This window comes from Nomascus leucogenys, chromosome 7b, assembly GCF_006542625.1.
Source record: "Nomascus leucogenys isolate Asia chromosome 7b, Asia_NLE_v1, whole genome shotgun sequence".
Taxonomy (NCBI): domain Eukaryota; kingdom Metazoa; phylum Chordata; class Mammalia; order Primates; family Hylobatidae; genus Nomascus; species Nomascus leucogenys.
The window spans coordinates 85,768,430-85,793,640 of NC_044387.1; the positions used below are offsets into that span (position 1 = coordinate 85,768,430).

Consider the following 25,211-nt stretch of genomic DNA (forward strand, 5'->3'; position numbering starts at 1 on the left):
TACTTGGAAGCTTTGTTCTTTTTTTTTTTTTTGAGACAGAGTTTCGCTCTTGTTGCCCAGGCTGAAGTGCAATGGCACAATCTCGGTTCACTGCAACCTCCACCTCCTGGGTTCAAGCAATTCTCCTGTCTCAGCCTCCCAAGTAGCTGGGACTACAGGCACATGCCACCACCCTCAGCTAATTTTTGTATTTTTAGTAGAGATGAGGTGTCATCATATTGGTCAGGCTGGTCTCAAGCTCCTGACCTCAGATGATCTGCCTGGCTCAGCCTCCCAAAGTGTTGGGATTACAGGAGTAAGCCACCATGCCCAGCCGGAAGCTTTGTTCATTTTTAAAAATTCTTTTTTCTTTGACAGATTGGTTTAATTCAAAAACCTTGTCTTCGAGCTCTGAAGTTCTTTCTTCTGCTTGTTTGATTCTATTGCTGAGACTTTCCAGTACATTTTGCATTTCTCTAAATGTGTCCTTGATTTCCAGAAGTTGTGACTGTTTTTTATTTATGCTATCTATTTCATTAGAGAATTTTCCTTTCATATCCTTTATCACATTTTTGGTTTCATTAAGTTGGACTTCACCTTTCTCTTGTACCTCCTTGACTAGCTTAATAATCGACCTTCTGAATTCCTTTTCTGGCAATTCAGAGATTTAATCTTGGATTGGATCCATTGCTCGTGAGCTGCTATGATCTTTTGGGGGTGTGGAAGAACCTTGTTTTGTCATATTACCAGAATTGTTTTTCTGGCTCCTTATTTTGGTAAACAATGTCAGAGGGAGGATCTGAGATTCAAGGGCTGCTGTTCAGATTCTTTTATCCCACAGTGTGCTCCCTTGATGTGGTGTTCTCCTCCTTCCCCTTGGAATGGAGCTTCCTGAGAGCTGAACTGTGGTGACTGGTTTTGACCTCCACCCAGTGGAGCTACCGGGCTCTGGGCTGGTACTGGGGAGCATCTGCAGAGTCCTGTGATGTGATTGGTCTTCAGGTCTTTCAGCCGTGGATACCAGCACCTGCTCCAGTTGAGGTAGCATGGGAGTGAAGTGGACTCTGTGAAGGTCCTTGGTTATGTTTTTGTTTAGTGCACTGGTTTTGTGTTGGTTGGCCTCCAGCCAGGAGGTGGTGCTTTCAAGAACTCATCAGCTGTGGTCCCATAGGGAGGATGTGAACTTGCCCTAGGGACACCTGGTTAAGTATTCAGGTTTCTCAGGTGATGGACAGGGCCATAGAGCTCCCAAGAGATAATGACCTCTGTCTTTGGCTACCAGGGCAGGTAGAGAAAGACCACTAGGTGGGGGCAGGGATAGGTGTGTCTGAGCTCATCCTCTCTTTGGGCAGGTCTTGCTGTGGCTGCTGTGGGGGATGGGGACGTGGTTCCCAGTCTAATGGAGTTATATTCCCAGGGGGATTATGGCTGGGTCATACTGAGTCATACAGATTGCCAGGGAAGTGGGGGACAGCTGGCAGTCACAGGCATCACCCCGCTCCCACTCAGCCCACAGTCCTAAAGGCTGGTCTCACTCCCACTGTGTCTCCCCAGCAGCACCAAATCTATTTTCAGGCAGCTGATGACCAGGGCTGAGAACTTGCCCCAGACCACAAGCCTCTCTGTTGATAAAGCAAGCAGACTCACAGTTTTTCAGCATCTCAGGGAGCCTGCAGCAGTGATCCAGTTCTTTCAAAGGGTCTGTGGATTCTCAGCTTTCCAGGTATGTTCCTGCGGTATTTCTTGGAGCAGAAGTTCATGATGTGAGTCTCCACAGGCTGCTCTGTACATCCAAGTGGGAGCTGCAAGCTAGTCCTGCTTCCTATTCACCATCTTAATACATTCTTTTTACTCGATAAAATACTTTTGATATAAATTTAACAAAGAAAGTGAAAGTCTTACACAATGAAAACTACAAATATTGTTGAAAGAAATTAAAGCAGATATAAATAAATGCAAAGACATGCCATTTTTATGGATGAGAAAACTTAATATTGTGAAGGATGACGATACTTCCCAAATTTATCTGCAAATTCAATGCAATCTCTATCAAAATCCAAGCTGTCTTTTTGTAGAAAATTACAAGCCAATCTTAAAATATATATGGAAATTCAGTAGACTCAAAAAAGTCAAAACAATCTTGAAAAAGAAGAACAATTTAGAAGACTCATATTTCCCAATTTCAAAACTTACTACAAAGTTACAGTAAACAAGACAGCGTGGTTTTGGCATAAGGGTAGACATATAAAAAATGGCATAGGTTTGAAGTTCAGATGTAAACCCTGATATTGATAGCAATAGATTTTAACAGTGTTACCAAGATAATTTAATGAGTAAAGAACAGTATTTTCAACAAATAGTGCAGGAACAACTGGACATCTACATGCAAAAGGATGACATTAGAGATCTACCTCACACCATACACAAAAAAGTAACTCAGATGATAGCACTAAATGTAAAAGCAAAATGATAACACTCTTAGAAGGAAGTGAAGGAGTTGCCTTGGATTAGCAATGATCCCTTAGTTATGACCCAAAAAATACAAGCAACAAAATAAAATGATGAATACGTTGGACTACGTGAAGAATTTTGTGCTGCAAATGATACCATCAAGAAAGTGAAGACAATACACAGAATGGGAGAAAATATTTGCACATCCTATATCTGATAAAGAATTTGTGTCCATAATATATAAAGAACTCAAACTCAATAATAACAACAAGAGATAACCCAATTCTCAGCAAACTAACACAGGAACAGAAAACCAAACACCACATGCTGTCACTCATAAGTGGGAGCTCAACAGTGAGAACACATGGTCACAGAGAGGGGAACATCACACACTGCGTCTTGTTGGGGGGTTGGGAAGCAAGGGGAGGGAGAGCATTAGGACAAAGACCTAATGCATGCGGGGCTTAAAACCTAGATGACAGGTTGATAGGTGCAGCAAACCACCATGGCGCATGTATACCTATGTAACAAACCTGCACATTCTGCACATGTATCTCAGAGCTTAAAGTAAAACTTAAAAAAAAAAAGATTTGAATAGACATTTCTCCAAAGAAAATATACAAACAGCCAGCTGGGTGCAGTGGCTCACACCTATAATCCCAGAACTTTGGGAGGCTGAGGCAGGTGGATCACAAGCTCAGGAGATCGAGACCAGCCTGGCCAATATGGTGAAACCCTATCTCTAGTAAAAATACAGAAAGTTAGCTGGGTGTGGTGGTGGGCACCTGTAGTCCCAACTACTCAGGAGGCTGAGGCAGAAGAATTGCTTGAACCGAGGAGGCGGAGATTGCAGTGAGCCGAGATTGTGCCACTGCACTCCAGCCTGGGCAACAGAGCAAGACTCCATCTCAAAAAAAAAAAAGAAAGGAAAGAAAATAATCAAACAGCCAACAGCCAATATGTACATTAAAAGGTGCTCAACATCATTAATCTTTAGGGAAATACAAGCCCAAACCACAATGAGATGTTACTTCACACCCATGATGATGGCTGTAATAAAAAAGATAAGCAATAGCAAGTGTTGGAAAGGATGTGGAGAAGTTGGAACCTTTCTATGTTGCTGGCAGGAATGTTAGGTGGTGCAGCTGCTTTGAAATGAGTTTCACAGTTCATCAAAATATTAAACACAGAGTTACCACAGGACCCAGCAATTCCACTCCTCGGTACATGCCCAAGAGAAATGAAAGTGTATGTGAACACAAAAATTGTACATGAATGTTCATAGTAGCATTATTCATAATAGCAACAAAAGGAAACACCCCAAATGTCTATCAACAGATCCAGTGGTTCCCAATCTTTTTGGCACCAGGGACTGGTTTCATGGCAGACAATTTTTTCACAGACAGGGGGTGGGGATTGGTGGTTTTGGGATGAAACTGTTCCACCTAAGATCATCAGACATTAGATTTTCATAAGGAGCACGCAACCTAGATCCCTTGCATGTGCAGTTCACAGTAGGGTTTGTGCTCCTGTGAGACTCTAATGCCACCACTGATCTGACAGGAGGCAGAGCACAGGTGGTAATGCTCACTCGCCCACCACTCACCTCCTGCTATGTGACCTCGTTCCTAACAGGCCACGGACAGGTACTGGTCCACAGCCTGGGGATTGGGAACCCTTGAACTAATGAACGAATTAAAAAATATGGAATACTCATACAATGGCATGTCATTCAGCCAAAAAATGAATACAGTACTGATGCATGCTATAGCATGAATGAGCCTTGAATGTACTATACTGAGAAAGAAGCCAGTCACAAAAGACCACATATTATATATATGATACCATTTATATAAATTATTCAAAAGAGACAAATTTATAGGGACAGAAAGTGGATTTGTGGTTGCTTTGGGCTGGGGGTTGGGGCTTAGGAGGGAGGAATGGGGACTGACTCCTTATCCACTAGCAGGTTTCTTTTACGGGAGATAAACATGTTCTAAAATTAGATTGCAGTGATGGTGGCACAGCCCTATGAATATACTGAAAGACATTGAATTGTATGCTTTAAAAGGGCAAATTGTATGGTACATGAATTATTCCACAATAAAGCTGTTTAAAAAACAAAAAGGCAAACAGTTAGCAGTGCATTAGTTTGTTAGGGCTGCCATAACAATAAGCAACAACCTGGATGGCTTAAATAAGAGAAATGTATCATCTCACAGTTCTGGAAGCCAAAAGTGAGATCAAGGTGTCAGCAGGGTTAGCTCCTTCTCAAGTCTCTGAGGGAAAATCTTTTCCATGCCTCCCTCCTAGCTTCTATATTTCTTTTTCCTTTCCTTTTTTTTTTTTTGAGAAAGAGTTTTGCTCTTGTTGCCCAGGCTGGAGTGCAATGGCATGATCTTGGCTCACTCCAATCTCTGCCCCTGGGTTCAAGTGATTCTCCTGCCTCAGCCTCCCAAGTAGCTGGGATTACAGGTGCCTGCCACCATGCCCAGCTAATTTTTATAGTTTTAGGAGAGATGGGGTTACATCATGATGGCCAGGCTGGTCTCAAACTCCTGACTTCAGGTGATCCACCCACCTCGGCCTCCCAAAGGGTTGCGATTACAGGCGTGAGCCACTGCGCCCGGCCCCTCCTAGCTTCTAATAGTTTGCTGGCATGCCTTTTGCATTTCTTGGCTTGTAGATGCATTACCCTGGTCTTTGCCTTCATGTTCACACTGTGTTCTCTCTATGTCTATCTTTCTTTGTGTCCTGATTTCCCATTTTCATAAAAACAACAGTCACTATTGGCCCGCCCGTATTACCTCATCTTAACTTGATCATTTGCAAAGCTCCCTTTTCCAAATAAGATCACATTCACGGGGAGTGGGGGTTGGAGTCAGGACTTCAACATCCTTTTGGGAGACACAATTCAACCTATAACAAACAATATGGACATGATTTCCTTAATTCTAAGATCAGAGATGCTAGAATAATGCTTACTTACAAATAGCTCATCCCATTCTCTAAGACTGTAATACAGAAGGAAGATTTTTGTTTTATATCTCTTCTTAGCTTGAACACTTATCTGGAAGGCAATGCGATTTTCTGAGACAGGCAAAGAAATTGCATAATAATTCTGTGTCCTCAATGACCTTAAAAGTCACTTAGTTTAGTTATCTACTCAGGGTTTGAATCTCCTTCCTGTGACAGACAGACTTTTTTTTTTTTTAAGGGGGCTGTGAGCTGAGACCACTGGAGAGCAAATTTACCATTTGGCAATAGTTCGCTCGCCAGCTGGTGGCAGTATTTTGCTTGACGCTGTGAGGCCCAAAGACTGGGCACAGGAACTACTTAGACCTCAGTGTGGAGTCAAACTCTGCCATTTACTGTGTGACTTACTTGTGTGCCCTTAGACAAGTCACTCAAGTCAATCTCTGTTTCCTCGTACATAAAATGGGAATAATGATGCTCATCTTGCAAATTTTTAAGAATTAAACACAGCCATAAAGAAAAACACACCAAACAGCAGAGTGCCCAACTCATATCAGAAACAACAGCAACAAAAAACCAACAAATTTTTTAAAAAGCAAATGATGCTTAATTTTCTGAATTACTTAATTAGTATTTTAAAAATAGACTGCCAGCCGGTTGGGCCCAAGAATATGGAAAATCTGAGAACCAGTGCAGATCTTTTTCACTGGAAACTATTATTTTCCCATGCACACACGGATTATTACAGGTTTGCCAATTTTTTTCCTGTAAAATGTGATGGGTAGATATATACAATATATAAAAATAATTTGATATAACTACCAAATACATGTTTAAACTTAAAATATCCATTAGTTCACAGTATACAACTTTTAATGGTTGTGTTAAGAACAAAAATTTTTACATTTTTTCAATTTGGGAATTTTACATTAAAATGATTTTTATCAGCTATTTTATCAGTTTTTCTGATTTTCATTCAGATGAATAATCTCTTATCATGTAACATCTGTTATAACACCTCAAAAACGAGAGTGATTTTCCTGCTGTGAGGAGTGCTGTGTTGGATGGGAAGCATAAATAACCCTGGAACTAAGTGGTTCAGCTGACTTTTCCCCCCAGACAATTTAGGTTACCCAAATGAATGATCTTTTCATAGTTTTGTTTTTTCATTCTATTCCAGTTTATTTTTACTTTTTTTTTTTGAGAGAGAGTCTCACTCTGTCACCCAGGCTGGAGTGCAGTGGTGTGGTCTTGGCTCACTGCAACCTCTGCCTCTTGGGTTCAAGTGATTCTTCTGCCTCAGCCTCCTGAGTAGCTGGGATTACAGGCATGTGCCACCATACCCAGATAATTTCTGTATTTTTACTAGAGACAGGGTTTCACCACATTGGCCAGGCTGGTCTCGAATTCCTGACATCAAGTGATCTGCCTACCTCTGCCTCTCAAAGCTCTGGGATTACAGGCTTGAGCCACCATCACCAGCCTATTTTTACCATTTAATAAAGGGTTTTCTCTAGCCATCCCTGGGTTGCTGCACAAAACTCACACATTAGAAAGAGTTCCTCAGACAAGACTATGAAGACCAAGAATTATTCTCGAATGTGCTAGTTCAGGGCAGTGGGGATGAGCAACAGGATGGCAACAGTCTTCTGAGAACTGGCTATTGAGAAAATTCCTTTTTAATAGGGCAGCATGCCTGCTTTACAGCTTTCATTCTTTACTGAAGAGTCCCAGACTAAGAAATCGGCAGTGATTAACACCTAATCCTGGCCAAGGGGTGTTAGGGGAAAGTGGTTCCTTCAGAAAGAAGGAGCCAATTAGAAATAAGTCATGAAGCATTTTCTTGGCCTTACTGAAATAGTGAATCTCCTTCCCTCCATCCCTCCCTCCCTCCCTCCCTCTTCCCTTCCCTTTTTGAGAGAGAGTCTTGCTCTGTCACCCAAGCTGGAGTGCAATGGCGTGGTCTTGGCTCACTGCAACCTCCGCCTCTTGGTTTCAAGTGATTCTTCTGCCTCAGCCTCCCGAGGAGCTGTGATTACAGGTATTCCCTTCCCTTCCCTTCCCTTCCCTTCCCTTCCCTTCCCTTCCCTTCATTTAAGCCATTTAAATTTAGTTTAGTTGCAATAAACCAAGTCTAATTCATCTACTCAGGACTTCGAAGTCAGTACTGTTGCATTCCAGGTTTCTTTGGTTACAACTCGTATCTCCATATAAACTGGCAGGAGTAGGTAGTGGTGATGGGTTCTTCATCAAGCTCAGCAACATTGCTCTCATACCTGCATAAATCCACAACCATCAACTGTTTCCTGCAAATATGGAAGGGGTTGCAGCTTAATGAGTGTAGATTTTGAGCAAGTTATTTTTGAATTGTTGAGGTTCGACTTAAATAGCAGCATATCAGATGTCAACTGAGGAGCACAGCTTGATCTCTAAGAATTTATGTATTCATTCATTCAATCAATACTATTTACTTAGTTTTCCATTATGTATCAAATGCTGCTAGGTGCTAGGGTACACTAGGGACCATGAGAGACAAGATTCCTGCCCTCACACAATTTATAGTACAAGGGAGATTATGAACAATGAAATAATTAATTATTAAAAACCTCTGACAGGTGAGAGAGGCCTAAGGAACTCTGAGATCACATAGCAACAGCATCTTTTTTGCTTGACGGAGGCTGTTAGACAAAGCTCCCAGAGGAAATAATGTGTACCGTGAGACCAGAAGGACAACTAAAAGCTAACAAGAAATGAAAGGGGACAGAGGGGAAGAGTGATTCAAGTAAAGGCAACAAAATATGCTAAGATCTGCTGGCAAGACAGAGAATAGAATAAACCAGATACTGAAAGAAGATCGTATGATTGGAGAGGACGCAGAGATGGCGGGACAAGTTGGAGAAATAGGCAAAGCTAGGTCATGATGTGCTTTGGAGTTTGTTTCTGAAGCTTTTTAGACAAGGGAGGCTGCCCTGCTGCAAGGCTGTGCACAAGAAGCAAGACAAGTGGAAGGATGACCGTGGGGCCTTGTGGCTTGTTTCCATCAGCAAACCTGCGTGACTAGCCCTCACCTGCCCTCTATTTCCTTTCCTGCATAATCCTATCAGTTCAAGGGACGATTTGTGCCATTTATTTATTTATTTACTTATTTATTGAGACAGGGTCTCTCTCTGTCGCCCAGGCTGGAGTGCAGTGGCGCAATCTCGGGTCACTGCAACCCCCACCTCCTGGGTTCAAGCAATTCTTGTGCCTCAGCCTCCCGAGTAGCTAGAATGCACACCACCATGCCTGGCTAATTTTTCTATTTTTTGGTATAGATGGGGTTTCACCATGTTGGCTAGGCTGGTCTCGAACTCCTGGCCTCAAGTGATCCGCCCACCTCGGCCTCCCGAAGTGTTGGGATTACAAGCGCGAGCCACTGTGCCTCGCTTGTGCCATTTATTTTGCTGGTGCTTTTGGCACAGCACTTGTTGGCTGTCTGGCCAAGCATGGGTTAGTGGTAGATATCTAGGAGTGGATTTATTAAATCGCTAATGAAATAGCACAGGTATTGGGAGTCAGCCTGAACAAGCTAAGGAGATAAGAAGCTAGTTCCCAGGAAGAGCTAAAACCAAGTTCAAGTAGGGATGGTGGTGGGGTTGTTACGGTTTCTGCAAGTATTAAATAAAATATAAGAAAACTCAAGGAGCCAAAATATTGGTTTGCCGAGGCAAGGAACCAGAAAGAACAAGTTTAAAAAATTGAAGTTTGGAAGAATCCTTTATTAAACAATTTTAAGCAATGTGGCAGCCGAACCTAATTTTTTTACCCAACCACACAGTATTAATGACTCATTGTGTTTGGTAACACTTCCTGCCGTAAGTGGGTTCCCAAGGAGCTGGGGTGTGGTGTGTTCTGAATCTGTCAATTCATTAATTATTTAACCAATCTAGTTATTGAACATTCATTATACAATTAGTCCTCACTTAATGTCATCAGTAGGTTCTTGGAAACTGCAACTTTTAACAAAATGACATATAAAGAAACTAATTTTACCATAAGCTAATTGATATAAACAAGAGTTAAGTTCCCATGGCATGCTTCTGGTCATAAAACCACCACAAGCTTCTAAATAAAGACCCCAAACACTTCTAATATTAAACATGGAAAAAATTGTGAGCTATATGTACATTCAGGAAAGATTAATTTTAAAAAGTAAGATTATTTACTTGCTTATTTCACTTCAGGGTCATAGGTGGCTGGAGGCTGTCCCAGCAGCTCAGGACATAAGGTGGGAACCCACTGGCCAGGATGCCATTCCATGGCAGGGCACAGTCATACACACACCCACACTGGCTCAGACCGGGACAATGTAGACACATCAATCAAATCAACATGCACATCTCTGGGATGTGGGAGGACACTGGACTACCAAGAGAAAACCCACGTAGACACAGGGAGAATGTGCAAACTCTCCACAGATGTTGGCTGGCTCCAGCTGGAAATCATTTTTCTTTCTCATCAGTGTTGGAACAAAATGACATAATTTAAGGACCTGCTGTGTATTGTTTTCAGAGTGTTCAAAATACTCCAAAAGTCACTTCTTAAAAGCATATGTTTTTCCCAGCCCTCACTTCTGCTAAATCCCAATTGAAATAAACTCTCCTCTGCATGATGATTGGTTCTAGACAGGGAATGTGCTTATCACTGGATGAGGCAATCTTGTATCTTTAGCCTAGAGAGGGAGGTCTGAATACCTCCCTGGTAGGAACTACAACTTAATCAGTTTCGTATTCCTTTCTGACCACACCTCACTCAGTAAAAGCTGAGTCTGTGGCATTTACTAGGTCCTAAATAAAAATCTGTTGAATGAGACGGAGTCTCGCTCTGTCACCCAGGCAGGAGTGCAGTGGTGCGATCTCGGCTCACTGCAAGATCTGCCTCCCGGGTTCACGCCATTCTCCTGCCTCAGCCTCCCAAGTACCTGGGACTACAGGTACCCGCCACCACGCCCAGCTAATTTTTTGTGTTTTTAGTAGAGTCGGGGTTTCACCGTGTTAGCCAGGATGGTCTTGATCTCCTGACCTCGTGATCAGCCCACCTCGGCCTCCCAAAGTGCTGGGATTACTGGTGTGAGCCATCGTGCCTGGCCGGGACTCCGTCTCAAAAAAAAAAACAAAAAAACATAAGACTAAAACACAAGAATAATTAATATCTTTCAAGTCACCTATAATTTTTCTGTCAACTCTTTTCAGCATTTTTTGTTTCCTGGTGAATCATAATTTCATGCAACAAGAAAATGAGAAAAATTTAAAGATACACCTTCATCCTGTATTTTTCTCACCTTTCTAAAAAAAATTGATGTACTAATTATTTTCTGCTGTTAACTTTACTTACTTTTAGAATTAAATTATACTCCTTGACGTTCAAAAAAAAAAAATCTGTTGAATGAATTAATGGAAAGCCCTCCAGTACACCATGGAAATAATGCTGTGTTTTCCTGCCACCCTGTCTTCACTATTTCCTATTTGTATGAACTTGCACAGGTTATTTAATGTTTCTAAACTCTATTTTTCTTATTTGTAGCATGTGGTAAGTAGGTGGAAGATTAAAGCCAATGACTAGCACCGAGTCTGGTTTAAAGAGATTAGCTCTTAGTAAGGTTACGAGGAATTACATTCTTTTAGAGGTAGATTGGTTCTTTCCTTGAAATGTTTAAAGTTTAAACTAGAACCTTTGGCATATAGTTCTTGAGGATTTAAATGAAAATGTTAGGACATATGAATTATTCATTCTTTCAACAAATATTTATTGAATCTCTTTTATACACTAGGCTCTGGTGATAGGTCACCTTCCATCGGGAAAAGAAAGCAACGCAAGTAAAGAAACAACATCATTTTGTGATGATGCAATGAAGAACATAAACAGGAAGATATGATAAATAGTACATGGAGTGCCTACTTCACAAGAAAGTCTGAGTCCAGTTGTACTCAAGGAGAGGGAGAAGTAGCCAGGAGACAGATCCGGTAGGACTGGGAAAGCCATGGTAAGAAGTTGGGAACATATTCCAAGTACATTGGAAAGCTGCTGGAAACTTTTAAGCAGGGAAGCGGTACAATCTGATTTATATTTTGAAAATGGCTTGCTGTTTGAGTAACACATTCTAAGTGGGCAGATGCAGAGGCAGGGAGACCAGTTAGGAATTGATTGAAATGGTCCATGTGAGAGAAGTTAGTTGGTGGCTTAGTTTAGGGTAGTGGCCGAGGCAGTGGTGAGGAGTGGATGGATTCCGTGTATAATGTGAAGATAGAATTGATAGAGATTGCTGATGTGGGGTGTGGGAAAGGGAAAGATCAAGATTGCAAATGAATTTCATTTAACAAATATTGAGGCTATTTCTGAGATAAGAAAGACTGGGAGGAAAACAGGGTGGGTTTTTTTTGGCAGGGGGAGGAGAGAGGGTCACAAGTTTGGAAATCATATCACCCAAGAAGATACGATTATAGATTATAATAAAAGATTAGTGTACTGCTGTGCACATCTGTGTCGTTTTCAGAGGTACCACTGTCGATTCCTGAGCAACTTAACGCATACTGTAAATAAAGAGGCTGACCCACATCTTGTGGCTAAAGAACAAATCAATCATCCTTTGTGACATTTGTCTGAAAAGAGGGTGCCATGTGATTTTCATTTTGGCAACTTCACTCCCAAAGGGCATTTAAGAGAAAATGCAGGTTTAGCATTTTCTGAACATTATATTAGTGGAGGGACTCACATAACATTTTGTAAGTAGACCATTGTTAGTAACATCTTTTTAATTCAGTTTTTTGGTATCTTGTTTTTAAATAGCAGAGTACACCATTAAAATTAAATCTGATGAACACCACCACCACATTTTAGAGTTGTTAAAGGCATATCACACTTTATATGTCTTTGGTAAGGATACAGGAATATTAATTTCCAGTGGGGCACAGTGGCCCATATCTGTAATCCCAGCACTTTGGGAGGCTAAAGCAGGCAGATTGCTTGAGCCCAGGAGTTACAGAGAAGCCTGGGAAATATGGCAAAACCCCATCTCTACAAAAAACACAAAAATTAGCCAGGTGTGGTGGCATGTACCTGTAGCCCCAGCTACTAGGGAGGCTGAGGTGGGAGGATCACTTGAGCCCGGGAGGTCAAGGCTGCAGTGAGCCGTGATGGTGCCACTGCACTCCAGCCTAGGGAACAGAGTGAGATCTGTCTCCAGGAAAAAAAAAAAAAAAGGAAAGAAAAGAAAAATAATTTCTTTTTAGATAGACAAGAGAAGAACATAGAAATTTAATTCGTCCTTGGTTCCTTTAGGTTTATAGTATGTTGTTCTAAAATAGAATTGGCTCAGCTCCAAAAACTTACACAGAAGGTAACTCTAAAGTATATTTTGGAGCCAATAATAATATATATTTTGACCCAGCATTTGCTTGCTTTGAAATGTATTCTTTACAAATGTAAGTGGCTTATCAGTCAATGTAGATAATAAAATGAGGTCATTGTGAGGATCAAGTCAGAAAATGCAGATGAAACTTTGTAAACACTAAAGTACTTTGTAACATAATTTTAAAATTATTATTATACTCTCGTGTATCTTTAGTAAGATGCAGAGATGTCTCAGTTTGATTTAGGACTAATCATAAAAAAGGTAAATTTCCCACACTTACCACATTGAAATAGGTGAAGTGCATAAAGTTCCTAAGACCCCTGAATAGATAGATATTAATGATTTCATTTTTCAACTGCTTTACTTTTGCTTTCTGTACCCATTTTACTTTTTTACTTCTTCCTCCATTTCTTCTCCCATTGCCTCTCCCTCTCCCTGTCCCTCTCCTTCACTCCCTGTGTCTCCCTCTTCCCTGCCCTCTCCTTCTCTCCCAGCCCTCATTCTTCCCATATAGATTCTCAGCTAAACTCTATTATTCATTTGACCACAGGTTTCCCTCTGAAAGAGGTAATCTATTAAGTCACTCATGACAGAGCAAATCTAGCCTCAAGACATAGGCTGAGCTGAGCAGCTACCCCTCCATACGTCTTGGGCCCTCGTCTACCTGGTATGTTGGATTCTGCCCTCTCCCAGGTTAGGGATTCAGGATGCGTGTTGCTGTAGCAAACCATGCAACCAGCTGGAGAGCAAACCATGCTGCCTTTTTCATTGACTTGGAACAAGACTCCAGATATGAGTTACTTTTCAACAAAAGGAGGAATACATATATTGTGATTGGGGTGTAGGAGAATCCTGATTTAACTTCAAGGACTTTGATGAATCTACACTGAGTGCACAATAGCAATAATCATGTAAAACTAGGTCATTGTTATTGGTGAATATTCTTTGATCATACACTTAATAAATGTGCTGTTTCACTTACTTTTAAATGATTTTGTGGCAAATGATGTTGATGTGACTGACCACTCAATCACCCACAGGCATCTGCTTTAAGCTGTCATTTTGTCAGTGAGGTGAATTTGTTGTATCCACGGAGTTTTGAAATTAAGGGTGCAGTTCTGGGAATGAGTAAGAGGTTTGTTTTTCTCTCTGTGTACATAAATCATTGATTAACCTCAATGATCTCGTTAGCACCATGGTCAGTCCATCCAGAATCAAAGCAGCTACCAAAATGTTGGTCAAGGGAAGAGACAATATAATACATATGCGTAACTACTACATGTGTTTACATACACTTATTATGTTGTAGCCTAGCAGGGGAGTGAACGGCTTTTATTAAATAAGATACCATTTCGCCCTGACATCATGTATATTATATAAAACAAAAGGCTTCCTATTTTGGACTCTTCAGATTAAAAAAGTTATTAAGAAATGTTATGGATTGAAAAGTAACATAAGAGATAAGGCATGGTTATGGTTGATAATGAAATATTCCGGTACTTTTTTGTACACCTGGATGGTGTTTAATATTCCTGAGCAAGTTTATCTACATTATAAAGTTGTTGTGCATTGTGTTGGTCAGCTTCCAACAGCTGAAGGGAAAACCAGGCATTCTTTGAGTTGTCTACTGATGGAAGTTGGCTACTTGATTTTCATTTCAGTAATTTGATTTCCAAAGGTAAGAACATAGTAGAAATTCTACTTTTCTCTTCCAAATGTTACATTTGTAGTGTGGTAGATTTAAAATTATATTATGAACAAAGTAATAATATAGACAGAAATAGGAATTACACTGAATAATTACACAGATAGAATGAGAAAATTGGTGAATGACATATATTACGTGCAAGCAACTTGGTAAATGTGGTTGATGAGTGAAAAGGAAACTGTAGTTATTGCATCACACTTAGGGAGGGATCCTGTGGGAGAGCGTGGGAGCGTAAGAGCTTGCTGAGTAAGGAGACCATTCACAACAATGGGAGAAGTCTGAGTGCCGTAGCTAGAAGAAAGTTGGTAGTGAATTTTCTAATTCACTCATTCATTTGCAAACATATACTGAGCACCTATGACTGTGATTCTCACTGTGCTGGGCTTTGGAGGTGTAAACACTAGTAAGAAAGGCTGGTCTCTGTCTAAGTAGAAGACACAGGACTCTGAATCCTGGGAGCTATAAACATGGGAGGAGAGAGGTAATAAGTGAAACTATGAGGGTGGATGAGGTCACCCTCTGCATGTGAAGAGGGAGCAAAACAATGGGCCAAGTGTGGAGCGCTCAGGAAATCCAATTTGTTGACATATTAGTGGTGGTTCTGGCTCAGAGTCTCTAATGTGGCTGTGGTAAACCTCAGATGTCAGAGATGGAGTCCTCTTGAGGCTCAGGTGGGGCTGAGATCTGCCCCTGCCCACCCACTTGGTTGTTGACAGACCTCAGTTCTTAACTGAATGCTAGACTGAGGATGTCAGTTTCTCTCAGGCTGTTTGCCAGATGCCTCAGTTCCTTGCTATATGAACCTCTCCACAATATGGCAGACAACTTCCCCAAGACAAGCGATGGAGTGATGGGGGACTGCGGGGAGGAAAGGAGGGAGAGAGAGGGAGAAGGTGAGGAGAGAGGGCACACACAAACATGAGAGAGCAATTAAGATGGGAGCTGCAGTCTTTTTAATAATCTAATTTTGGAAGATCATCTCATTATTTTTGCTGTGTTATGTTCATGAGAAAACCACTAAGTCCTGCCTACACTCAGATGGAAGAAATTAAGTTTCATCACTTGCAAAGGAGGAGTATAAAGAATTGTCCCATCACAACACTATATGATGTCATGCTACTGCATATCTCTTCCTAACACTGTATTCAGTGATACAACATTGGTAGTTTGAAATCAGCCATGGTGGGAATACTTAAACCATGGAAATTAGCAAACATTCTAAATCAGACTTTTCCCCCCAGACAGCTGACATTTGCCAGCACACAACAGGATGAATATAGAGCTATGCGTTCACAAAATTTTTATGAAGTAGATGAATTTTAGGAAAGGCTTTGAAAGAAGGAAATAAATATTATTGATACAGAAAAAGATAGTTTCTTAATTTAAAGATAATAGAGGTGAAGCAAGAAGTGGAGGGAGACCTAGGGAGTTTAAATATGCTCTTATGGATGCCTGTAATGACTTGAAGAGAAAGCAGCTCTTTCTTTCTCTTTTTGTTTCTTCTGTGTACATGTGTGCACACGATTTGAAATGGAGATTGCATACTAAATTTAACTATGTGTACACACATTAAAGACTTGGCATACAAGATTTTTCTTTAATCCAGCAATCAGGATGGGTATATAATCTTTTACATAATTGCCTATGAAGCCACAAACAAGTAATCCATACGCCAGTAAAGTTGGTAAAGCTGACCTATACCTAAAATAGCTCAGAAATTCAAAGACCAAGTTTTAGTTCATTTGAACTGATGCCTTGGTGTATGTAGTGTGACCAATAATATGTGAGGAGTGCCACCATTTATCAAATGAGCAGGAATTCACTTCAAAAAGAAAATTTCCAGAATCATAGCATTTTAGGTCTGAAAGAGACGGTGGGAAACCTACAGTACATTATTTCTCAAAATGTCTTTGTCAATCAAACATCAAAATCAGAAATGACTGGTCTTCTTTTTAAAACCTAGAAGCTTGTTACTACCTGAAACCCACCCCAGACCTGATGAATTGGTAGGGGCTTAAGAATCTGCACATTCTATGAACTCCGTACATTATTCTGTTGCAAGCAAACGTTAGAGAGTGAATAATCCAAAGCTTTTATTTTATAGATTAGGGAAACAAACAACGAAGCTGTAAAAGAGACCCCCCCAACAAGTGAGACCACATAGTAGGCATGATTTTACACATTACAATTTTTTTTCCCCAAAATAAAATTTTTTAAATCCAGCAATCAGGGTGGATATATAATCTTTTGTATAATTGCCTATGAAGCCACAAACAAGTAATACGTATGCCAGTAAAGTTGGTACAGCTGACCTACACCTAAAAATAGCCCAGAAATTCAAAGACCAAGTTTTCATTCCAAAATTTTTTATTTTGGAGAAAATAGAAAGCATGTCCTTTGTTCAAAGAGACAGTTAAGGAACAACACAGGACTTCAATGAAAATATGTTGTTTATGTGTGTAGTTACTAGTCAGTATGCCCCACCTCGCCACAAATTAGTGTGGTTACTCTAAATTGCTAACATGAAAATCTTAACCTCCTACTTCTGAAGTTATTTGGTTTTAGCTACTCAATTTTTTTTTTCTAGGCTTCCAAGTTTGCTGTTTTGGGCATGATTTTAGAAATATAATTATAAGTTTGATTTCAAACTTCTGGACCATGTAATCAAGCACAGACTGGTCATAGTGGAAAATATAAGGTTTTTAGCTCTGCCTACATTGACAAAAAAAAAATGGCTGGATCCACATCAATTCAACTTGAGTGCCATGTGTTTATGGTGACAGTTTCTCCCCAAAAACGCAAAAAAAAAAAAAAAAAAAAAAGAAGATCCACGCTGCTGTAGTACATGTACATAGGGGTGTTTGAAGCCAGCCCCTCCAGCAGCACCTTACCAACCATGTCTGTGCTTTTATTTATTGATCCAATAAGACGACTTAAATATCTAACTCCTTTTCCAGGTAAAAGTTTTTATTATGTGCAATGCACTGTTAAACAGGTGAAGAATAAACAAGTTTAGAAAAACAAAAAAGCCTAACATGAAAAATTGCTCGCCTGGTGTCCACTTTTCCTGCTCGGTTGCAATACCCAATGGATTATTTATTTATTTAGATTTGTGCTGTCCCTGAATCCAAACAGCAGCCTCTTTAGAGTAACATCTGCTCCAGACATTGCTCCAGGAATATAAATCCCGACTAAGAGGTGGGTATTTAAAGCTGTAAATGATTTTTTATTTTTACAATAGCTTTGCAAAAGGAATGGAGGTGTCATGTCATCGTCGGAGTTTTCTTAACAGGATTTAATCTTAATGCCAAACTAAATCCTTTGTCTAAAGCATCAGCAGAGTTGTACTTTATTTTCCCCATAGTATTAAAGAGGAGGGCTGGTGCAGGCACAGCCACATGACATTGCCTTATCTGTTTTGTCTGTTTGTTTTCTGGAAGAATCTAGGAATGTGCATAAATACAATTAAGGACTGTATCTACAAACTGGAAGAAAGCATTTCTATTCTCTTAAACCTCTAAATCAAAGCACTTAATGTTCTGATTTCCAGCAAGACCTTTCAATAAATGGAAACCCAACCCTTGGGTTTGTGTTTTGACTCTTGATACAGTTATGAAAGACGCATCAGGAGATGGCAAGTGGCTGCCAGTGCTTCCTTTTTTTCTGGAATATTCTCTAATTCTTGGTGTATCAAGATGGAAACTGGTAGGCTTGGAATAGATGTCCCTTTAAAAGGCTCCACTAACAATACAAGAATATTTTTTCCATACGCAGTGACGTGGGTGGGTCATGGGTGTCTCAATGACAGTAACGTTCCCGAACCCAGGACCTTAGCTGTCATTTCACCTGCGTCGTCCCGGACGCCATTTGGCTGTTGACGTGGTTCCGAGCCAACAAATAACGCCAGCAGCCCTCCCAGATCCACGCCGGCCCGACTCTCCGCCGGCCCCCTCCTCGCAGTGGTTTCTCCTGCAGCTCCCCTGGGCTCCGCGGCCAGTAGTGCAGCCCGTGGAGCCGCGGCTTTGCCCTTCTCCTCTGGGTGGCCCCAGTGCGCGGGCTGACACTCATTCAGCCGGGGAAGGTGAGGCGAGTGGAGGCTGGTGAGGAACTTGCCGCCCCCAGCAGCGCCGGCCGGCTAAGCCCAGGGCCGGGCAGACAAAAGAGGCCGCCCGCGTAGGAAGGCACGGCCGGCGGCGGCGGAGCGCAGCGATGGCCGGGCGAGGGGGCCGCGCGCTGCTGGCTCTGTGCGGGGCACTGGCTGCCTGCGGGTGGCTCCTGGGCGCCGAAGCCCAGGAGCCCGGGGCGCCCGCGGCGGGCATGAGGCGGCGCCGGCGGCTGCAGCAGGAGGACGGCATCTCCTTCGAGTACCACCGCTACCCCGAGCTGCGCGAGGCGCTCGTGTCCGTGTGGCTGCAGTGCACCGCCATCAGCAGGATTTACACGGTGGGGCGCAGCTTCGAGGGCCGGGAGCTCCTGGTCATCGAGCTGTCCGACAACCCTGGCGTCCATGAGCCTGGTAAGGACGCTGCCCCCTGACAGCCCTGGGGGCATCCCGGAGGGCGGGCGGCAGAGGGTGGGACTGGTGGCGATGGGGGGAAGGAGGGATGGATGGGCCCGGGGTGCCTCTTGGTAAAAGGTATCTAAGGTGGAAGGTGGGAAGTGGGGGGAGGGATGGAAACGGGGAAAAACTCGACTTAGAGCGCCAGTGGCCCAATTTCTGCTTTCCCGTCCCATCCCCCCCAGCACCAATCCCATCTCCCCAGACCTTAGGCCACCCTCTAGTAAGTATAGGCTTGGGAGGCTGGGGTGGCGGGGGATGGGGGGGTAGCAATACAGAAAAAACAAATCCTGACGCACGCAACCCCAGCAGTCGCTCTCACTTTGCTGTGTGAAAAACCCGAAGGAATGATTGCGAGTCCCCAGCAAGGGGGTTTGGTCTTCCTTGCTGAAAAGAGTAGAAAGATAAGGTGCAGAAGGCAGTGATTTAGAGGAAAGGAGAACGAGGGAGAAAGAGTCATTTATCATTTTTCCTCTAATTTCCAGAGGACCAGTTTATTGGCTCTGTGTACCCATCTCTACCTGTGTGTGCATACGTATTAGGTACACTCGCTGTCGTGGATGCTTGGGGAATCTTAGGGATATTGCCAATCTGGGGTGGTGGTGTATACAGACACGTTGGTGCCCATCTTCCTACCAGGGTGAAAAGTGGTTTCTGACTTTTGAAACCGCACAAGGCCTCTCCAAGGAAAAGGGAGTATTCCGTTTTCTCTGCTATAACCATTTGAGATGAATAGTTTGTGATGGGGTCTTTATTCCAACTGATGTTCCCAAATAACCATCTGTATTCATCTTTCCTAGAAGTACGTTAAAGCACGTTTTGGTTTATGTTAATTGTGATGCATTTAGTATTAATAAAGAGGTATTTAAAAATGTTCTTGGGACTTTTTTTCATTATGTTTCTGCTTAGGAAATAATTTGGGCCTGGTCTTCTGATAATCGAGGTACAGCTAAAGTAATCTGTGCTAATAATATCAGCATGGAATGCTTAATTTTTGTTTAATGACAAAGCAAGCAAGAAAAGTAGGCTAAAAATTCTCAGTGCAGGGCCAGTATAGTTTTATAATGATACATAAGAACCAAACCAAGAAGGGATTAAAATAGGTGATCAATAGACATTTTGATCTTCGAATATATAGTAGATGGTTTGATCAAGAATAAATCTTCAGGAAATATTTCTTACCTTCAAATAATATAAGAAATAAAGGTTTGTGTAAGTTTGCTGTCAAAATTCTAAGATCAGATCCTAGAAAACATTTAATATTAACTACTCTGTCTAGCAGGATTCAGCATGTAGGATTGGACATTTTGAAACTTAGTTTCATAATGTTATCTGAAGAAAGGGAAAAATTTACAATGTGATAACTGATTTTCAGCTAAATCCAATAACCAAAGCCAAGATATCCTAGGCACGGTTAAAGCTAATGTAAGTATTTGTGACTCTCCTGCTGCCTACTTAATGAGAACCCTTTGTTACTCTATTTTGTAGATTGATCCCAGAGTTTTTTGCATTGTTACTTCAAGAGATTATATGAAAGCTAATGTTTAACTTTTTGTTGTTTCAAATTTGGAAATAAAATTTTAAAGTGATATTACAGTTAGAAAGTGATATGCTTTAGAAAATGAAAACAATGATCCCTTTGCTTAAGTATCTGGAATATATAGTTCATCAAGGTTTGCGAATCCTTCTTTTCGATTGCAAGCTGTATGAAGTGGGGACCCTGACTCCAGCACCCAGCTCATGTTTGGCACACAGCGGGCTTGAATATACATTATGAAATAATCTACATTATGGAAAAATACTGAATATTTAGTATGGAAAAAATGAATCCATCAATAGCTGCATAACACAGTGTATTAAAATAAAATGTTTAATTCTTCATACATACAAAATACGTTGATTGAATTCCTCTTACAGAGACAAACTCGGAAGTGTTGTACAATGTGTACTTTACAATTCCTTTTTAGATGAAGGAGACTCTAAGTCTATGGTATTACTAATAGAATACAAAATGTCTCTGTCCCTTATATTTTTAAAAGTAGGAATAAACTATTATAAACCAACACTAACAAAACTACAAGGTGATATCCCCCTCCATCACCTTTTATGAGGGTCAAGGAGGTTAGAAATCTTCAGGAAACTAGTAAATATAGAGATCTGATCAGTATACAAGTTTGATGGTGCTTGTGTGAATTAACTTTAAGGAAGTTTGGATAAAGGAAAATGTTCACCATTCTTAAATGGCTTTTCAGTTTCTTTTAGGTTAAACTATTTTAAGAAGTAAAAAGGAATACTTATTCTGAGGTACAAGTGAGCTCATTCAGTGTTTTTTTTTTTGAGCACCTGTATACTCAACGTGGACCAGACTTCTGTGAGTCGTGCCTCTGCACGACCCATAGAAGATAACACAGAAGATAGTCCCTTGCCCTGAGGGGAATAGAGAATTGGGAGCTTGAAGAACAGCATAAAGGGATGCGAGGCTGCAAGATCGGCTTTGGGAGGACTGGAGAAAAAGACAGTAGGGTCAGCAGGTCAGGGAGACTGGATTATTGAAGAATGGATGACAAAAGACAGGAAACGTACAGTTTGTTGACATTTACAAATTCCAAAATAGCTGGTATAGATATCTGTCTTCACTAGGACCCCTGCTTTTGAAAAAGGGCCAACTGTCTTTACTATTTTCACCTTTTAAGTACCTTATTTTTTGTTTGAAATAACATTTCTGATTCAGCTTTAGGAAATAATATTGAACTTAAGAAATGTGTTTACTTGACTGAAATTTTGAGGTGAAGTTGCTCATTTTTGTTTTATTTTCCAGCAAGAGAGGTGTCAGATTTGTTGATTAGTTTTCTTAATCTAGATTCTTTTCCTGAACATTAAAAAACCAGTGGATTTCTAAGGATTTAGTTGTCGTAACAGAAGAACTCCAAGAAAATACAACAACATACCCACATAAAGCCCTTTCTTGTGGTACAATCAGTAAGCTAGAGGTTTGCTTCGTTAGACTAGCAGTTTTTGGACAGAGATGTTTGTTGATACAATTAGCTCTTTTCCTGAGCAGAAAGAAGTGATCTTTATACATGCTTGGTACAGGACATGGGGTGTAGTTGAGCTTATCTCCTGAAAATGACTCTCTTTGCAAGATGTTCAACATTTGAATTCATCAAAAGGCAAAGCAAATTCCATTTTGAATTGGTCATCGAGGAATAGCCAAACCTATTCTGTGATGACATCTTAGGAATCAGCTTGATTGTTGACCAGCTGAATGTTGGGTCTCAGTCATCATTTTGTATCACTTCTGAGGTCTGCAAAAATCTGTTGAAAGAGGGTTGCGAGTAGCAGCCAATTTTAATAAGCAGAACCACAAATGGTCCTGTCACTGGTCTCATCTTCTCAGACATTGTTAAGTCTGGACCCCAGATGGGCTTCCTCTACACTGGGAGTTAGTTTTTGTGGCCCATTTGGAACTGGGATGAAGAATGAGCTTAGACTAGGTTAGGGGCTGATTCTAAGTGCTCAGATATGCCCCATTAGATATCGTACCTGCTAGGTGTCATCATTTTTCCCATTTTTCTTTCCTTTTACTTAGATTTTATACTTTTTTCTTATTTCCATGCTTAAGGACTCATGTATTCAAACCCAAACGTATGCCTTCCTAGGCATGTATATCCGTCATCGAAATACAGTACTCATAAAAGAAACCTTTATTATCTTATGTTTAAGTAATGGATTCTGTGTTCCCAGACCACTCCACCCAGAGTTAAATCTGAGTTAAGATTAATTTGCTTAAAACACTATTTCTTTTACATGTAGTTCAAGATAGCTTTTGGGAAGTAAATCTGATTTATAGCTAAAATGCTATCTCAAAAACATTCTTTAGAGCAGGATTTTTCTTTCTCAAAGCCTGGAATGATTATTTTGGACGTATTCCTCTCTGAATCTGTTAAAATTTAAAGTGTATAAATGCCAGTGTGCATTTGCCAAATATTGTGATGGAACGTTTAATGCTGGCAAAGTTTCCACACAACTTGAAAAAAAGAAGTGTGGATTTTTATTATTTGTATGGCCTCTTTTTATAGCAGATTAGTATGTATTAGTGGCAAATGGTTACAACTAAGTAACACCTTAAAATTCGTGAAGATAGATGTTAGATCCTAGAGAAGAATCTAGACCTACCACACATAGTCAAGAGTTATTTTTAGACCTGAATGAGTCAACACAGCTTTTGCCAGAAGTGATGTTCTTGATTGACTTGTGATTGGTTAATGGAAGAGAAGGCAAGTTGGGCTTGCCCCTACACGATAGCCTTTGCTCAGACAAAAGAGGCAGCTTTCCATGACAACTGATTTCAGAGGTGGCAGACAACTCATTTGCTAGTAACTCCCTTACCGGCTTACCATAGGGGCGAAATCCTATTTCTAAATATTATTAAGAAATACGAAATAGCTCTTGTAACGGGTGACACATTAACCCAGCTTTTCTCAAAGTATATTCCATGGAATATATATTCAGCACGGTTTGATAGGCATTATGTAAACAAAGATAAACAGGTTTGTATATTGAAAGGCTTAACAGAGCTCTTAATAAGCTAAGGTACGTTTCAAATCTCCAAGTTAGATTCGTACTATATAAGATTTCCCAGCCTTTTACCATGGGATCTCCTTCTCTCCCGCTGGCTGGTGGCTCACACCTGGTTGAGGCAGGAGGAGTGCTTAAGGCTAGGAGTTTGAGATCTGCCTAGGCAACATCATGAGATCCTGTCTCTGCAAAAAAATAAAATTAACTGGGCATGGTAGCATTTGCCTGTAGTCCCAGCTACTTGGGGGGCTTAGGAGGGCGCTTGCGCCCAGGAATTTGAGGCTACAGTGAGCCATGATTGTACCACTGCACTCCAGCCTGGGCGACAGAGCGAGATCCTATCTCAGAAACGAAATAACAACAACAACAACAATAAAAAAGGGAGCTTATCTTGGAAGTAGTGTTACACTTCCATTAGCCCATTATCATTCTTTATCATAGTATTAAAGATTCATTTGTCACAGGAGACTGGATGTAGAACAAAGAAAAAAATGATTCAGTTGGCAATTCTCCAGCAGAGGGCCTCATACAGGGAGCTCTTCAGGGGTAGGGAACATATGTTTTCCATTTTTTCCCTCCATAAACAGCTAGTGTAGTGGTTTGTGTAGAGTAGGCTTTTAAGTTATGCTTAGAATCAGAGCATGATTCTGAGGCAATGAGGCAGAGGAGAAATAATTTCGTTTGCTTTTTCCTCTCCCTGTCTTATGGAGCTGAAAAGGACACATAATTTTGATTAAAATGATTAAAGTTAGACAAATGCATCACAATTCTTCTTTTATTGTTAAATAGCTTCATGCCTTTAACTTTTGTTCACCTCTTTTCCTTGTATATGACAAGGGAATACGTTAAGAACTCAGAACTCACAGGATGGCTGTGAGGCCAAAGTAGTGTAGTATATAGAAACACATTTAATGAAGTTGCTTACATCTGGTTATTAAGAAGAAATGCTAATTTGTAAATATTCTTTTTTTACTTTAAGTTGGTCTGGAAACTGCTCCATGGCCTTTAAGTCATTTAGCGTAGGCACTCTTGGCTGCGTCGTCACGTGAGATCTGCCTCCACCAATCCTGCGGAATGCTTTCCTCTTAGGATGCTGTTGCACAGGCTTAGTTGATAGCCCTGAAGGACTTTTTCCCTCTTCTAACTGTTTTTTTTTGTTCACAAATGTCTGCTTTTTTTTTTTTTTTTTTTTTTTTTTTTTGAGATGAGGTCTTGCTGTGTCACCCAGGCTGGAGTGAAGTGGCACGATCATGGCTCACTGTAGCCTTGAACTCTAGGGCTCAAGGTGTCTCCCTCCTCAGCCTCCTGAATAGCTGGACTACAGGTGTGAGCCACCACACCCTGCCTGTTTGCCTTTTATCAATTTTAAAATGTGGGACATTCTTGCTTTTCTTCAGTTTGATATGACGATGAACAATAATCATCAAGCAAGCTTGAATCAAGCAAGCGTCACTCAATAGGAACAAAGTGTGCGTCAGTATTTGAGAATGTCTTTATGGTTGTTTCTTTAGGTAGCCAAATAAATCTAGGGCAATATCAACATTTTCATTGGCAATCTGACTTATTTTTCT

General features: G+C 40.9%; 1 protein-coding gene across 1 annotated transcript in view; it reads left to right on the forward strand.

Annotated features, from left to right (window-relative positions):
- Nucleotides 1–18,240: 18,240 nt before the first annotated feature.
- The window catches only part of CPE (carboxypeptidase E), a 120,938-nt gene continuing 113,967 nt past the window's right edge, over nucleotides 18,241–25,211 (forward strand). The window contains exon 1 of the mRNA XM_030816297.1: nucleotides 18,241–19,020. Within this exon, the coding sequence (XP_030672157.1) occupies nucleotides 18,714–19,020 (307 nt within the window). The 5' untranslated portion in view covers nucleotides 18,241–18,713. The remainder of the gene's footprint in view (nucleotides 19,021–25,211) is intronic.